At 40.1% G+C, this 17,936-nt stretch overlaps 1 protein-coding gene and 1 long non-coding RNA gene across 2 annotated transcripts in view; one reads left to right on the top strand and one right to left on the bottom strand.

Annotated features, from left to right (window-relative positions):
• The window catches only part of npepps (aminopeptidase puromycin sensitive), a 176,966-nt gene that overhangs the window by 146,478 nt on the left and 12,552 nt on the right, over positions 1–17,936 (top strand). Inside the window, exons 19-21 of the mRNA XM_052038902.1 lie at positions 8,865–8,921; positions 11,795–11,902; positions 15,865–16,020. Coding sequence (XP_051894862.1) covers positions 8,865–8,921; positions 11,795–11,902; positions 15,865–16,020 — 321 coding nt within the window. The remainder of the gene's footprint in view (positions 1–8,864; positions 8,922–11,794; positions 11,903–15,864; positions 16,021–17,936) is intronic.
• The window catches only part of LOC127583126 (uncharacterized), a 38,172-nt gene continuing 33,704 nt past the window's right edge, over positions 13,469–17,936 (bottom strand). Inside the window, exons 2-3 of the long non-coding RNA XR_007958213.1 lie at positions 15,382–15,596; positions 13,469–13,493 (exon numbers count right to left, since the gene is read on the bottom strand). This is a non-coding gene — a long non-coding RNA (uncharacterized LOC127583126). The remainder of the gene's footprint in view (positions 13,494–15,381; positions 15,597–17,936) is intronic.

Raw genomic sequence — 17,936 nt, 5'->3', positions numbered from 1 at the left:
GTTAACCGTTGCAGAGAAAATGCAGAGAGGGCAAACGATAAGGTGCAAGGCTACGACAAGGTAGATTGAGGCCAAGAGACCATCTTATCATACAAGAGGTCCATTCAGTAGTTTTAACAGCAGGATAGAAGCTGTCCTTGAGTCTGGTGGTACATGCTTTCAGGCTAATTTCTCAATAAATCGCTTTCTTTAGCAGGTACTCTATGCATTCACTCTGCAAAGTGATTTGATTGTGCCATTCAATTGGGTTAAAATGGAGATTAAAACTTTTTTCTGCTAAATGTGTGCTCAAGGTGGGAAGATTTGGAAAAGTGAAATGTGCTTCCATTTTGTATTCTGTAGATATAGGCTAAAGCTGCTTTTTGTATCAGTATTGAAACTTTAAAAAAAATACTGCCTTCTACTTCGAATATATTTATTACTTTTTCCCTTTAAGACAGCTTCACTCTCACCCACCCATTTTCACGTACCTTATTGGTAACCATTGACTAATTTGTTGACAGGTCTCTATGTCCAATACTTCCATCTTTCCCTGCACCTTAACCATTCTCCACAAATTCCTTGAAGAGAAATACTTAGTATTCTGACAACCAACATTAATTCTCCGAACTAAAAGCAAAGCACACTGGATACTATCACTTCCGTGATCTGCACAACCAAACTGAAGATGTAATTAAATGGGAATTTTTGTTTGAGTATGCGAGAGTTGTAAAATATTATATTTTATGTTGCAGCCTTTCCACTGCAGGAGGGATGATGCTGATAGAAGCGTTGTGATTCAGATGGAAATATTTCAGTGAGCTTTCCATGTTGTGGGAGGAACTAAGATGCGATTAAGCTTTGGTTAATGGCAGCTACTACTTAAGTGCAATACTGAGGGAGTGCTCCAGTCAGATGGGGACTACTGGTCTTCAAATAGACATAAGATACTACAGTGTTTTGAAGAGTTCTGTTGGTTGTCCTGTCCTTCCATCCTTATCATTACTGTAGGTGATCTGCTTATTGTCACATAGTTGTTTGTTGGAGTTTATTTTATTCACATGAGCTGCCTTGTTGAATTTCATTCTGTTAGTGTTAGGCAATGTTTAAATGCAAGTTTTTCTTTAAGTTGTGGTTTTGGCCTGAAGTGGGCACTCAGCCAGCTTAGTGGCCATGCAGACCTCCTCCTTGGAAAGATCAATGGCTGTAAGCCTGATCAAAATACAAGATGGGCCCAATGTGCAGAGATAAATATACACAGCAGCAGTTACCTATGTGGATGTCTGTACTCTGAAATCTGTGCTGCAATGTGGAAGGAGAATTCTCGACCATCAGCCATCTGTCAACCACAGTGATGGATCGACAAAATTCCTTTTCTTGGAATGTTGCAAAATGTGTGGGAATGTTTTTGTTGCTTGCTCCTTCCAGGTGGAAAAGTAACTCCATCTAATTCAACCCCAAATGGCACTGCTGCATAGAGCAGTGGTTAGAAATGATTTCAAGATTTTTCTCTGCCTTGTGTGGTTACCTGCTTGCATGCAATCACCCATTTGCTAAAAGTTCAGTGGTGTGAGGTGCTGCATAATCAATGAGGCATTAGGTGAATGATTCAGATATTTTGTGTAGTAGTTATAATACAGATTTCAGGGTAATATTAGCTGAACATGTTTTTTGTTCTAAAACCTACAACTAATTATGTTGACTTCAGTTGGTCTCGGCCAGGGTAATCGTAAAGTATAACAAATTAGGCAAGATGTGGGGCAAGAAAATTGACTGACACTCTCCTAACTTTGATGTAGAGCAGAGGTTGGAAACGACCTCGGTTACCCAAAGGATCCTGCTGCAGGTGACAAATAAGTAATGGTGAATAACAAAGTCTCATTACATCTTCATAGGAGTTGGGCTGTTTGACTAGTGTGCAAAATTAAAGTGCATGATATTGGTAGAATTGAAAATTGGGTGATAAATAGGAAATGCAGAGTGGAAGTAAATTGGTCTCTCAGGGTGCAAGGCAGTAACTAGTGAACTACTGCAGTGTTTAGGCCTCAGCTTTTCAAGATGTATGTCAATAATTTGAATAAGGGGACTAAATGTAATATTCCAGAGTTCACTAACCGCACTAAACTGTGTGGGATTATGAATTGTGAGGAGGATCTGAAGAGGTTTCAAGGCAACTTACACAGGATGAGCGAATGGGCAAAACCATGGCAGCTGCAGTATCACTGGATAAATGTCAAATTATTCATTTTGAGAGGAAACTAAGGTGGCATATATTTCAGTGGTGATAGATCAGGGACTGTTGATGTACAGAGAGACTGGGTTTCCTGAATACTTCAGTCACTGAAAGCAAATGTTCAGGGATAGCAAGCAGTTTTGAAGCAAATGGTAAGCTGGCCTTCACACAGTAAGATGCTTTGACTATAGGAACAAGGATGTCTTGCTATATTTATACAAGGTCTTGATGAGACCATACCTGCAGTACTGTGTGCAGTTTTGGTCTCTTGACCTAAGATGGAGTATACTTAAAATCAAACTGATTCTTGGGATGGCAGGATTTCTGTAGGAGGAGGGATTAAGTTGACTAGGCTCGTATTTGCAACAATTTAAAAGAGGTAGGAAATCTAATTGAAACTTTTGATAGGAATAGGCTGGATTTGGGGGAGAACAAGGAGCCACTGTCTCAGGTCAAAGAGCAAGATGGCTGAGATGAGAAATTTCTTTACTCAGGTGATAAACTTATAGAATTTGCTACCACAGAAGGCTGCAGAAGCCATTGCTGAATACTTTTGAGGAGGAAATGGTAAATCTCCAGATGCAAAAGGCATCAGCGGATATGGGAGAGGGCCAGAATGTGGTATTTAGATAGATAGTGAACGGCAGAGAAGGCTTGAGGGGCTGAGTAGTCTACTATTTTATTTCTGAGTATCTATTCTATTTAAATGGTGCTCTAGTTTTTCCCAACTAGATTTTTATACAATTCTAGCTTAATTCACCACCCCAGCCTTGTTCACAAAGGGGAAACATCGAATATGCTTCCATAACCACTGTCTGTACCCATTATGTTTTAGCAGTCTGAACATTCGAAGAACCCCCATACCACCCCAATGTTTAATATCCTACCATTTCTATGTCTTTCCCAAATACATTGCCTCACACTTCCCTGATTGAATTTCATTTGCTTCTTGTTTTTGACCACCTGATCAGTGTATTAAAGTTGTGCCTTCCGCTCCTCCAAAGACTCAGTTTTAAAATCTTCATTCTTCTTTAGTTTTTTCATGGCCACCCAGCTTCCACATCACAATTTTTTCTAAATGTATAAGCCGCCTAGATTTTAGCTATTTTGCATTCTCCTGATTTAAATGGCCCAGCATTAGCTGCTCTGCTTTCAGCTGTTTGGCTCTGAGTTCTGGAATTCTGTTCCTAAATACCTCTGCATCTTGGCCAGTGTTTTGTTTTAAAATGCTACTTCTAGCATTGACTCAATTCATCGTAAACAATTAGAGCAGTTTTGCATGAATTCCCCTGCTCAGTAATAGGCATTCGGTGGCAGGACAAAATGAATAACACTGAGCTGCTTGAGTATACAGATTCAACTGGCACTGAAGAGATGTTGAAATGCAGGTTCGATGAAGCCATTGACTCCAGAATCAGATCTTGTGGACATGAAAGGCAAGGTAGAGAAAAGGAGTCGTCTGTGCAAATGCTTCAGAGCTATCCTGAAAAGCAACCTTCAGTGGACCTGTGCTAGACCAAGAATCTTGTGCAAGTGGTTAAGGACAGGACTCAACTGTAGTCCTTGAGGATCAGCAGGCAACAGTTTCAAGCAAAATCATCTCCTGGCTAAACATAAGACGCCACAGAGTCAAACGTCGCCCTTGTCTTTGATGAGGCTGACACAGTGCAAGTCTTGAGTGATATTCAGAACAATAGGCAATGTTTGCAGTAACAGCATCACTTATTGTCAGTGAAGAATTACTAACCTCTAATCTATCCTAATGTTCTTGAATGTATCTTGATGCATATTTTGACCAGTTTTTGTTCAATACTGCTGTGAAAAGTCTTGATGTTTCACTATGTTAGAGGCAGTCTATAAGTGCTAATTGTTGATGTTGCATCTTAGCCATCAATTGCCTTTCTTTTCTTATCTGGTTCTCCCAATTGTGTAAATGTTTTAAAGTAGACATCGGTCAGACAGTAGATGATCAGTAAGACACAATGATCAGTCACTTCATAGGCAGTGTGAATGAAACTTCTGCTATTCAATGCAGTTTTCTGCTTTGTTGATTTACCATATAGTCTACATCTTGGATGTCAGGAAGAGTGTAATGTTGCAGCTGTTGACACTAGAATCTATTCCTATGGTAACTATTTGAGGATAGGAGGAAGTTTCATTCTTACTTTGTGTAAAGGAAATCTGAAATATGAACTAGGAGAATAAAAAATAAACTATTGATTTTGTGTATTTGGGGTGGTTAGTTGACCAGAATGGCTGGGTATCATGTGAGGTTGAACTATTTTTGTTTCACAAATTACAGTGGAGAAACTGCTATTGTGTACAGAATAATATAACCAGGCAGCTCAAGATCTAATGGAAGGGTTCAGAGGGGGTAAACTAAGAGCGTAATGCTGACTTCTGGGTACTTTTTAAAACACATTAGCTATGATATTCTATAAATTACAATGTCTTGGGTAAGCAGCAGTGATCAGTGCTGCTCACCCAAGACATTGGACTGGCAGTGTACTCTGCTAGAGGAACAAATAATGGTATCAGGGTTATTAATGACAATTTGCAGTTGAAGATCCATTTAGTCTACACCTTTGTATATATCTACAGAATCTACAAATATCTTGAGAGTTCATATTCACCCCAGATGTCATTTTATAATATAAACTAATATCAGAGCTGCACAGTATTCCTGTTTAGAAAAAGATGAAAAATATTTCGCAATGCACTTTAACCTTTCAAGAAATTAGCAGAGGAACCAAACAGCGACCAACCTGGGGAAACACTTAGCCTGCATCTGACCTCAGCCTGTTGAAGTGATTTTCCCCACAAGGAATATCTGAAGTGCTTTAAAAGGGACTGGCCAGATTACTGTCTAAACATTAATCCGTGCTTCGGATGCAGAATCATCTTTGCACAAATCCAGAGGAGAACAGTTTGTTCTTAATGTATTGTTATATTCTGAGTCTGCATGAGTGAAGGTTACAGCAAATGTATAACCCTTCAGTCCATTGTTGGAGAATTCCTCCCACGATATTATCATTATGCCTATGGAATGCTGTTGAATGTAGGTTGGTGTTGTGGATAGTATTATGCAAATGTGGAGCTTTATAGGAGTTTTCATGTCAAGTCAAAGTGATTTTTTTTTAAAGTACTTGACCAGTGGTATTTAAGTTTCCCTTTTTATCTCTTGGTCAACAGTTATAAGCTATGATAGCATTGTTTTTTTAATGAATTGGTGCTGGGGCCTCAATATTTATTCTTCCAATTTATATATGTGACTTGGATGAAGATGCCAAAGACACAGTCACTAATGTTTCTGGTAACATAAAGATGGCTAGGAAAGTAAGATGTGAAGAGGACTACAAAGGGATAGGTTGGATGAGGGAGCAAAGATCTGGCAAGTGGAGTATAATGTGGGCAAATGCAAAATTTGGTAGTGAGAGATTGAAGAGCTCGGAGATGCAGAGGGATCCTGGTGTCCTTGTGCATAATTCACGGAAAGATAGAATGCAGATTTGGCAAATAATTAGGGAAGCTGTTAGAATGTTGCTTATTGTGAGGGGAATTGAATACAGAAGTAGGAAGATGATGCTTCAGTTATACAAGGCACTGGCTAGACCACTTCTGGAGTTCTGTGTACATTATTGGTACTGTACATGATATGCCATTGAAAGCTGTTCAGAGAAGGCTTATAGACTTGCAACTGAATGAGTGGGTTGTCTTGTGATGAAAAGTTGAACAGGCTAGGCTTGTATCCATGGAATTGGGAAAAGTGAGAGATGACTTGATTGAAACAAGACCCTAAGGGGTCTGGATGAGGTTTCCTCTTGTGCGAGAATCGAGAACTAGGGCTCACTGTTTGGAAATAAATGATTGCAACTTAAGACAGATGAGGGTTTTTTCTTGACTGAGGGTTTTTTCTTGACTGAGGGCTATGCATCTTTGGAATCTTTGAATACTTTTAATGCAGAGATAGATTCTTGATCAGCAGGGAGGTGAAAGGGTACTGTGGATAGACAAAAATGAGGTTATAATCTGAACAGTTATAATCTCTCTAAATGATGTTGCCTCGAACGGTCAAGTGGCCTACGCCTAATTTATATGTTCATAAAGTTGATTTAGATTTTTTAAATGTTGAAGTGAAACACATTCATACAACTGTGGGGAAAGAAAAGGTTTATTCATTTCAAATATTGACACAAAATATAAATTAGATTTAATGTCTCTTTGACTGAAGTGACGCATTTTAAATTTTCTACAGGAGGGACTAAATAGCAGTGAGGAACTTGAAATTGATAATTAGGATGATAGCAAAATGGTTTCATTTACATTTTGGAATGTGTACTGAAGGAGACTGATGAATCATATTTAGTGGTGAATTAATAGGAATTGTAGCTAGATCTGCCCACTAAGAATTTAAACCGAACAAAAATTCATACTTCAGTACAACCTCATATCAAAGTTCTCAATTAACTCTACAGAACAATTGGGATGCTAAATGGAAATCTCAAGTTCTATGATCTGTTAAAATATGATATTTTTAACCAAGACTCTATAATTTGCAACAACTTTACCAAGCATGGTATATAATTTAGCCTAAAGTGAAGTGGTCAAAATGCTCATCAAGTCGGGCAGCATCTGTGGAGAGAGTCAGTGATATTTCAGTAGAACTGGGGAAAGTTCAAAAAAATGTTTTCAGACTCAGAACGAGAGGAAAGGACAAATGGGAAAATTAAATATCAAACGAAATAATAGAGCAGGAGGAGAAACATTTTAATTTGTTTCTCATGATGTGGGCATCACTGGCAAGGTCACCATTATTGCTCATCTTTATTTAGGAGTACGTGATGATAGACCACTTAGAAGTACTGTTGTCCTTCCAGTTAAATTTCTCTCATGATTCTCTTGGGTCAAGAGTTCTAGCACTTGTACCCAGTAAAGATGAAGAAATGATAAAATCTTCAAGGAAGACTGGTCTGTTACTTGAAGGGTATTCATTCCCATGTGCTGCCTTGCTGGAAGAGGTCACAGATTTGAGTGGTGCTGCCAAGTAGTGTGGGTGGATAACTGTTTTATAGATGTGATGAAGGACGTGAATGTGTAGGGTGGCCATCAAGCGGGCCATTTTGTGCTGGACAATATCTAGCTGCTTTTGGTTTTTTTTCGCTAGTGCCCTCATCCAGTCAAGTGGAGAGTCTTCCACTGCCACATCTGACTTGTGAAGGGGCTTTGCCATATAAGGAGATGAGAGGCAGGATACTTAGCTTCTAACCTGTTCTTGTACCCACAGTATTTATGTGGCTGGCCCTTTTGAATGTCTGGTCAGTGACAACACCCTCAAGATGTTGATCATGAATAACACAAGGTTACTCTGGAAAGAAGAGAAGAAGCTGAAATTACCAGAAGCAGAACAACTGTGAAATGTTAAACCTGGAATGGCTGATTATCTGTGTTTGTTGAACTCATTTACTCTGGAAGACAGTTGTGTGTCTAGTCAAAGATAAGGTGCTGTTTATCAAACTTGCACTGAGCTTTGTTGGAACTATAGAAGATTGAAGACCCAGTCATCATAGTGGAATGAGATAGAAAATTGAAGTGACAGGTAACTGGATGCTTGGGGTCACACTTCTGAACTGAAAGCAGTAATGCAATCTTTGTTTCCCTGGTGTAGAAGAGATCACCTTAAGAGCAGAGAATTGGAAGAAACTTGAGTTTATGCCTCTCGCTGCCTTGGTAAAGCAGCCAGCATAATCAAAGACCCCACACACCCAGGTCATTCTCTTTTTTTTCCCTCTCCCATCGGGCAGAAGATATAGGAGCCTGAGGGCATGTACCACCAAGCTAAGTGATAGCTTCTTAACTGTTATAAGGCTATTGAATGGTTCTTTTATATGATGAGATGGACTCTTGATCTCACAATCTACCTTGTTATGATCTTGCACCTTATTGTCTAGCTGCAATGCACTTCCCTGTAGCTGTGACACTTTTTCTGTATTCTGTTACTGTTTTTACCTTGTACTGCCTCAGTGCACTGTGTAATGAATTGATCTGTACAAACTATGCAAGACAAGTTTTTCACTGTACCTCGGTACAATTGACAATAATAAACCAATACCAATAAATCTCTGCTTCCTCCAGAAGGAGTGTATGAGGCACTGAACAATGGGAAGGAGGAAATTTGTTAGTTCTGAAATACTAGCTACAAAATATGAGAATGTGTAATCTTTGGAAATAACCTGAGCTCTCAATTGCAAATTTCACTAAATCTTTGACAACAATTAAAAATGCTAAGGCACTTGGACTGTGTTCTGAGACTGAGCTTTCGGCGTCTGGAATTTAAAGTACTGTCTGATTTATAACAATTGCAGTCTCTACGGTAGAACCCTCAACTCTTCCTTGATATGCCAGAGGGCCCCACTTAAGTTGATAATCAAAGTTCCATTCTAAATGGAATTGCTGCTGTGATCTTGTTTTTTTTTCCAAACTAAGCTGTCAACAGTGAGATGTAAAGGAAATGTTCTTACTATATTCCTTTCAATTGGAAATAAGAGATGATATTTATTTGTTAGTCGCACATACATCGAAACACAGTGAAATGCGTCTCTTTGCATTACTGAGAATGTGTTGGGGAAATAATCTGTCTTTATCATCTCCTCAGGTATATTTAACAGTTCTGAAGCATGGAGATGCAACAACACTAGACACAATGTTGAAGGTAGGTAACTGTTTCTGCATTTTAAGCCCAGATGGCATTTTTTTCCTTCCCTTCCCATTAATATTTTGTTCAGCAGGTTGGTGTTTCTGCAATCAAGCAACGAAACCGAGCAATGGTCGGTTATATTTGTACTTTTCCCTTAAACCTTACAAACAGGATGTGCTGTGCTAATTGATCTCTTGGGGGTTGGGGAGGGACCATTGGCGAAGAAAATATTAATCAGGATCAATGCAGTGATTGCCAAGAAAAGTGGATGAAAGGTTTGAGGTTGACTGTATTGCCCCTTACAGTTAAGGTTGCTTGATCCTTCTCCTTTGGGGTTCGACAACTACCCGGCCATGAATTAGGATGTCTTGGTCTATGAAGGGGCTTGCACCTTCAAGAAAATGATGCAAGAGGAGGAGAACTGGAGATAAATTAAAATTTTATGATTTTTAGTTCTGGGAAATATTTCGTGTTATGCATGGCTCCATTGACAAAGCAGTGAAAGGAAGTGTACGAGAACTGGAAAACTGTAGATTATGGAACACTTAACTAAAAACAAATGTTGGATACTCAGAAGGCTGGGCAGCATCTGTGGTGCAAAAAACAGTTAACATTTTGGGTCCTTTACTTGAACTGGTAAAATAAGTTTCAAGATGCAAGGAAAGTGGGAGGAGGGGAGAACAAAGGGGAGAGTCAAGGAGATGGAAGTTGAGAGAAATTAAACAACAGTTCAGGGGGTGTTAATGGAATAAGAAACAAAAGTCGGGTCGATACAAGGTGACATTCTCTGGAATTGACTGTTGTGCTGAATCCAGAAGCCTGTAAAGTGCTTAGTTGAAAGCTGGTGTTGTTTCTCAAGGTGATGGCGGAGGTTGAGGACAGGTTAAATTGAGAGGAGGAAAACTTAAAGTGACAGGCAATGATAAGCTTGGCAGACTAAACAGTGTTCTGCAAAGCAGTCACCTAATCTGTATATGGTAGTAATGCTTTTACTTAAAATACCTGGGTTTTAGAATAAAACCTTCTCCCCTCTTTTTTTTTAAATCCCAAAGTTTTTTTTTGCCCAGGGTTTGCTGAATTTTAGATTCTCTGGTGTCATGACTGAGACTGGCCGACATCCTTGTGGGGTGACTGTATCTCGCACATTCCAGTTTCACCCGGTCTCTCCTGTGTGCCACACAGACACACTAGGTTCCACCGTGACAAGCAGCAGTATTAAAGAGAAGTATGTGGTTGGTTTAAAACAGATGCCTGCTAAGATATTGACACTTTCTTGTTACTGCTGCTGATAATTAGTGTTGCTTTATATAATTACATCTGGTGTTTTGTTTTTTGTGAGCCAGAATATCTTCCCCAAAATGGGAAAGGACATTGTATAGATCAGGGGGTCCTTAGTGTAATGGAAAACCTTAATTCTGATTATGTTTAAAATTAATTCACAACTGCAAGACACAGGTTTAAAAACTAATAATGTAAAAGTAGGACTGATATCAGGGAGCAATTTTCTCGCACATCTTTATAGATACTATATGTCTTCATCTAGAAGATAAATGCCTCCACCTATAAATAAACACAAGTCTTTCTGTTTTTCAGACAAATCCTGTTTAAACTTTGCATATTTTCTCTATTCAGAATTTGCCAATGTTTTGTGAGACCTGGGGTGACAGTGCCATCTAGGGGAATTGGTTGTCACTGCATATTGCCTCTTGCTCAACACCAAAAAAGCAGTGTGAGATTGTGCAGTGTATCATTTAGGATATATAAAGAAAAGTCAGTTAAAATATATTTAATAAAAATCCATTTATGAATGAAAAATGCACAATATTATGTGGTCTGTGTTGCTTAATGACCTGAATATTTTCCAGATGTTGTAAATGTGGGGGACAAAATTGTAGAATGTGGGAAGTGCCCAGCAGGTCGAGTAGCATCTCTGGAGAGGCGATCAGTTATGCTATGAACTGAGTCATTTAATGGATATCATAATCATGACAAACCAGAAGGGCTGCCACTACAGTTCTGAATTGGCTATGAACAGCTTCCTTTGTATTTGGCAAACAGAAGTTGCGAATTCAACCAAAGTATACTTACTTGGGCAAAGAAGAGAGCAAACTGTGCTTTTTTTTTAACTTTTCCTATATGAACAGGATATGTTATGCATAGCTTTTTTTTCCTGATTTATCTTTTTTTTAACCTGGTGATTTGTTAATTTAAAAAAAAACAAATTTAAAATCATCAGGCAAGAAGGGAGGGAGGTAGAGATTTTCAGGTGCAATGGGTTATTAGATCATGACAGTGGCAGAAACTAAATTCATAACAGCATTCAGAAGGATGTGAGGAAAGGGCAGGGGTGGAGACTGAGGATGGATCTTTGGTAACCATATAAGTGTCATCTGCCATTTGGCTATCCTTGTGTTTCTGACCGCTGGATTGTGCTAGGTCTAGTCTCAGAGTCTTGGTTCAAACAATTCTCAGTTCCCCTTGGCTCTGTGAGAATTAATCAGGATTCATCTTCCTAATTAATAAGTGGAGGAACAACATTGAAGTGTTGAAAAGATATGACCAGAATGGAAAAGTTGGGGAAGAAAAGCAGGTGTAGATTACAAAAATGAGTGCCCTAGGCTTGGTTGTGAGAGCCTCCTAGGTGAACAGACTACTGGGATTCAGTCATGTGTGAGATAGAGTGCCGGTGGAGCTGGAACTTGGTCATAAATTGTTTGCAGAGAGGATGTAGAAAAATCCAGCATCTTATTGCGATTCTCAGCCCTGTGCTGAAGTTGCTTGCTTCAACAGAAGCCCTTTTCACAAAGAGAAATTGTACACAAATCAAGTATAACGCACACAACTGCAGTTTTATAACTTAGCTGATCGAATATCATTGCATTTTACAGCTACATAACCAAACAGATCTACAGGAAGAGAAGGTTCGAATTGAAAGACTACTGGGTGCCATCTCACATCCTGACCTCATTCAGAAGGTTTTGACCTTTGCTATGTCGGTATGTTATTTCTTGCTATCTGATTGGTTGTCCAACTTTAACTCCATTTCACTTGTGTATTAATTTCCAAGTAGTTTGAACAATGCAAAGGTAACAGGCAGTGTTTGGATCAAATAAAACTTGAATGCTTTGAGAGCCCTCTCAAGACTTCATTGTGTAACCATTGGCAACTTTCACCTTCCTTTCCATCTGAAAATAGCACCATCCCTCACAAATAATACTTGCGACATTTGTGTGCCATTTGTGGCCTGTGGCACCTCCTGTATTCAAGCTATTATTTTAAGGGTAATACAATCGGATTCACAATTTGGTAGTTCAAGGATTTTTAATTTTATTCCCTCAAAAGTAAAACCTTCCCTTCTTAGTGCCTGATACCTTTGCTGCTTTTGTTTTCTCAGAAATGGTTTTTACTTTCTCACTCTAGCTCTGCAGAACCACTGCCATCAGCATAGTGAATATCCCTACTTGAACCTGTGATAATGGCATTGATGCAACGGCAGAAGGATTGACCCATCCAAAAACATTAGCGGACCATCTTTTAATTTCTGCCTCTCCTCTCCTCCCATTTTTCATTGTAGATCTCAAAGCTTTTATACAAGACCTCACTGTACGAAGACACTTCTCCAGCCTCTACTTGTACTTTCAGCAGACCCTATACAGCAAGTTCCTGAAGAACAGATCCAAACCATCACAGTCAAGGAGAGTCCAGCCATGCCCTGAGTCTCTCTTTCTGTGAACAAAGCTTCTTATAACCATAGTGGTTTGGTCATTTAACGAGTTGCAGGATACAAGGTTGAGTTTACTAACTACTGTTGTAAATAAAAGGGTAGAAAGAACTAAACCTCAGGTAGTCTTTCCTCCACTTCCCACCTCTCTAGGGACCGTATAATTTTTTTAGAAAAGGAACTCTAATAGTGCCAGAGTAAATGATAGCTTGTTCTTTCCTTGTCCAGCCCCAGTTACCCCAGTCATGGGAAAATGCCTAACAGATTTATGTCATTGATGTTAATTATTCCAGTTTAAGAGCTGGTTCCTTTTTCAAAATCTTCATGGATAATATAAAGTCATGTTGCTGATGTAGCTGTTTTGTAGCTCTGAATTTTGAAGATGGATTTCAGCATCAAAGCTTCCATCCAGGAGATATTCCATTGAATTTAACCCTGTTACAGCTACCCAAGTCATTGGTACCTGTGATGGATTTCCTTTAAGAACGCACTCCAAACTGTAGTGCTCAATGAAATGTTTAATCCTACCAATGAGGCCATCTTCCAAAACCCTTCACAAACATGAGTTTGATTTGGAACTCGTTTAGGGTGTTTAGGAGTAGAAAATATCACAAATCCACCAATGGTTTCCCATTTAAAAAAATCAGACTCACGTCTGTGCCAATTCCCCCTGATGCGCACTATTCTAAATGGCTGGTCTGCTCAGGGGCCTAAACCACAGGTTTTCTGTCACTCTTTCCCTGCAGGAACTGCTCACCACCAGCTGGGAGGGTGCGACATTCTCAGCCACGGTATTCTCCATGAATGGTCCACCGAGATGAGATGATCCGCTAACAGGAGATGCGCTTATAGGGGGTGTGAGCAGACTACGCTTTGAAAAGAGTAAATTAAAGAAAAATTAGTGTTGTTGGAAACTTGACTGATGCAATAACCTTGGTTTTTTTTTAATATTCTGGCTTAGTTACATTAATGTGAACACTGGATCAACAATGATTTTTTATTAAGCTATATTTTTGGTGAGATTTGTAGATTTTCCATTTATGGTTGAATGATGCAATATCACCTGGAGATTTAGTCCTCGTTTGTGATGTTGACAGATTAAATAGTGTGTTTTCTTTTTTTAAAAAAAAGGCAGATCTGTTAAATGCATCTTCCTACCACTAAACGCCATTGGATCCCTCTGCCCAGGTGTTGGCAGTGTAGAAACAGGGTCAGCTGATACCAGTCTGCTGCACTAGCTTGCCTTCCCTTGTTGTTGCTACTTGCAAGTTTTTTTATATATATCTTGCATGTTCAGCAACTTAATATATTTATCTTTCATGTTTTAGTTGACATTTTCTTTGCAGAGTTAACCGGTCATTCTTCCCATTATGTTTTGTTGCTAATACTTTGTTATAAAATATCAATTCTTTTCTTCCCAGCAACTTCTTCATTAGCAGTGCTCCATATATGTTAGAAATCTTGCATGTACAGTGTCTGTGTTGCTGATACTTTGCTGTCTCACCTTTCTGGCAGTGCCTGTACTGTATCAACACAGGGTGCCACTAATATACTGTATGTAGTGCACCTGCTCGTATTCCATGTCAGCCTGATCCACAATTAATTCCAAAGCAAGCTCTCTACGTAAGCCTGGTACACTAAGCTGCTGTAGTCGTACCACTGGCAGGAAGATGCAACTACAGTGTGATGTTTACATTAGGGATATTTCCCTATAAATGTGGACATAAGTTGTATTAGGAAAGAGAAAAACAAGGAGAGAACTTGCATCCTCAAAATGGGAATTAAATTATGTCTACTTTGGTTCAATTGCACCATGCTATCAAACCCTCCTTGACTCTGCATACAAGGGCAAACCTGGGGTTTGACAGTGTTTAATCTGGCAGTTAAAGTTTGGATAGGACTCAAAGCTGTGAACATCTTAAATAAAGGTCTATAGAATTTGCAGTGCAGAAGCAGGTTATGAAGCCCAGCTGGTCTTAACTGGTGTTTTATGCTCCAAATAATCTTCCTCTGATTCATCTAACTGTACAGCATAATCATCCTTGCCTTCTGTGTTCATTTATCTTTCACTTAAGTGTATGTAGTATGTCTGTCAACATTTTCCTTCAGTCCTTTTTTTCTCTTTGCATCAACAGGATTTTTAAGCTAAACAAGGTATGACCTAATAAATACTGTTCTGTTTTTTTGAAACTTAGGTGCTATGATGCACTGTTGGCAAACCTGCTGAGCTTCTAATCCTCAGAATGTGGTTCAGAATTGAAGTTTATCCCATGCAATAAAAAATGCAAGTTGAATTGTTCAAATTGTAAACCACTGGTCTGTCTTTGGGGAACAGCAGAACTTTGTATATCGGCAGTGTTTTCTTTACAGAAAATGTTTCTCTGAATTGCAAGAAGGGAAATGGCAAAGTTTTGATCTACTTGTTAGATATAACAAAAAAAAAAGTCATTTTGACTCGCTGGTCCTACCACCAGACATTCGCTGGCTTTTAAACCAAAAGACTGAAGGTGGAAATCAATCAGAATGAAGACCAAGTCCTTCACCATTTCCCCCCCCCCCCCCCCCCCCCACCACCCCAAACCACCTCCATCTTCCCTACTCCCTCTTCCTACCCATAAGGAAGATAAATCTTGTGTTGTACAAAATACCAGACTTTGATCTTTAGGTCCCAACCCACTGCTAGATTTCAGCAAGTGTATCATATCTTACTAGGACATTTCTAATATCGTGAAGCAGAATTGAAAAGGTTAGCACCTTAATATTCAGTGGTTGAATGCACCGTCATACTAGGCCTTGTACAAGGAGGTCCACTTGATAATCATTTTGTGCAGAGTTGGTCTTGGGAAGGGCAGCAATCAGGAAGCTGCTGTCGAACATGGCCACCAGAGATGGGGAAGAGCCACCAACTTGCTTCTCTTTCTACTGACGCTGATAACCAATGAGTTCTGCTGCAAAATAGAGGAGGGCATCTGCTGAATGCCCCAAAATCTGTGTTAGCTGGGGCATGGACCAATCACAACCTGGATGAGATGATACCTTTAGGGACCACACCTTGGTCACTAACAGTTGAGGCAACACAATGCTGTTTTGACCAGTGAGCCATAAATGCATTTCTTTGTTTTATTTCTGTACACAGTGCTTTAGCCTTCGTGGAGATGGTGCACAACAAAAGGAAAAAAGTGTTTATTAATAAGAAAAGATACTTTTATTTTAACTGCAGCACTGTTGTTGTTTCAGGAGGAAGTTCGTCCCCAGGACACGGTCTTTGTACTCGGTGGAGTGTCAGGTGGGAGTTTAATGGGGAGAAAAGCAGCCTGGAAATTTCTAAAGGACAACTGGGAGGAACTATACAATCGCTATCAAGGAGGCTTTTTAATATCACGATTAATCAAGGTAAATAGAAAACATACTTGGTGGGGTGACTTTAATTTTTTTTGTGCTGCTTCAGCTCAAAAACTTTGTTACTTTCTTTAGCAGTGCTCACTAATAATGTGTCTCTCTGTGGCACCAGCTCGGGTCAAGAACTCAGTGGATACAACATGTGTAACGCATTGCAGTCATTGCATTCTGTTCCTAACCTATCGCTGTGTAACTTAGGAGGCTGCTAATGCTCAGTCACTGGGTTTATTCAAAATTGAGAGATTTCTGGAGATAGCGATTGGGAGGGAAAGTGGACAGAACACAGCATCAGCGGCAGCACTGAATGCCAGAGCAAGTTGGTGGGGCTGTAGGGACTACCTTCTCGTGGTCCTTAAGTTGCTTTACTCCACTCGTACAACAACAGCTTCCTTTTGTATAACACCGTCAACAGGAAAAATCATCTCTAGGAGCTTCGCAGGAGCATTATCAGACAAAGTTTGATGCTGAACTATATAACATGATATTAGGACAGGTGATGAACTTGGTCGTGGAGGTGGAAATACAGAAGATCTTAAAGGAAGAACCTGGAGCTTTGGCAGATGAAAGCAAGCCTGCCAATAATGGTGCAAATAAATTAAAGATGATTTACGCTTTTCTGGGGGATAGGGATGGTGAGGAGGGGTATGGAAATAAATTGGAATGTTTGTTTGGAATGCAGGTGAAATGAAAATTCCTGAATTGCTTGATCTCTAGGGGCTCTTATAGCTCAACATTATTGTGCCAATACTTATGATTTATGTTGTTTTAAGTGTTTGGACACTTTTCTGTGTTGCTAGGTCTAATGACTAAGCTGCTGTAGCAGAAGCTTCAGCTCCATGGAGCTAATGATTGCTTTTCTGACATCTAGATCCAAGTTTGAAGGATCGTTCTTGGTTATTTTCAACTGTACTTAAAATTACAATGCCATTACCTGTAGCCATGGAAAAGTAAGGTTCTTTCCACACCTGGTTTCTCCCTTCAGCCAGTACACGACACGTTGGATTCAAATTTCCTAACGATTGGCTCTCTGGAAGCTGCTCACCCTGTTGATCCGTGGAGGCCCATTTTTCTCTTGTGAGCTTCAGTAGCAAGGCCTCCCCGGCAGAACTGCCTGACCTTGAGAGCCATCACAGCCAGGTTCAGAACTGGCTTCCCACAGGGCACAGGGTGGCCATGAGGGAGAAGTCCTCTTCTTTTTCCCCAGTCTGAGACCTTGATGTTAAATTGGAGACCTCTGTACTACTGCTGGCCAGGCTGAGATCACAACTAATTCAAGTCTGATCTGCAGTGTAGATCTTGTAGCTTGTCGTTTCCCCGGGGTAGAGTCGTCCAATACTAGAGGGCATAGGTTTAAAGTGAGAGGGGAAAGATTTAAAAGGGACCTGAGGAGCAACTTTTTCCACACAGAAGGTGGTGGATATATGGAACAAGCTGCCAGAGAAAGTGGTAGAGGCAGGTGCATTTATGACATAGAGTACTACAGCACAGAAATAAGCTCTTCAGCCCATCTAGTCCATGCTGACCTGATCTTCTGCCTAGTCCCATCTACCTGCACCCGGACCAGATCCCTCCAAACCCCTCCCATCCATGTACCTATCCAAACCTCTCTTCAATGTTACAATTGAACTCTCATCGACCACTTCCGCTGGCAGCTCGTTCCACACTCGCGCCACCCTCTGAGTGAAGTCATTTCCCCTCAGATTCCCCTTGTATATTTCACCTTTCACCCTAAACCTATGACCTCCAGTTCTAGTCTCACCCAACCTGAGGGGGAAAAGCCTGCATGCATTCACCCTATTCATACCCCTGTGGCGACTCACCGTAGTCGGCCGCCTCTGCGTCGCAGATCTGCAACAACCTGTCGAGGTTGCAACGCCGCGACGCAGAGGCCAGCCCCCTAAGCGGCAGCT

The sequence above is a fragment of the Pristis pectinata genome, chromosome 25 (genome assembly GCF_009764475.1).
Source record: "Pristis pectinata isolate sPriPec2 chromosome 25, sPriPec2.1.pri, whole genome shotgun sequence".
Lineage (NCBI taxonomy): Eukaryota > Metazoa > Chordata > Chondrichthyes > Rhinopristiformes > Pristidae > Pristis > Pristis pectinata.
Note: the sequence above shows the minus strand (reverse complement) of the source record. Positions and strands in the feature narration are given on the sequence as shown.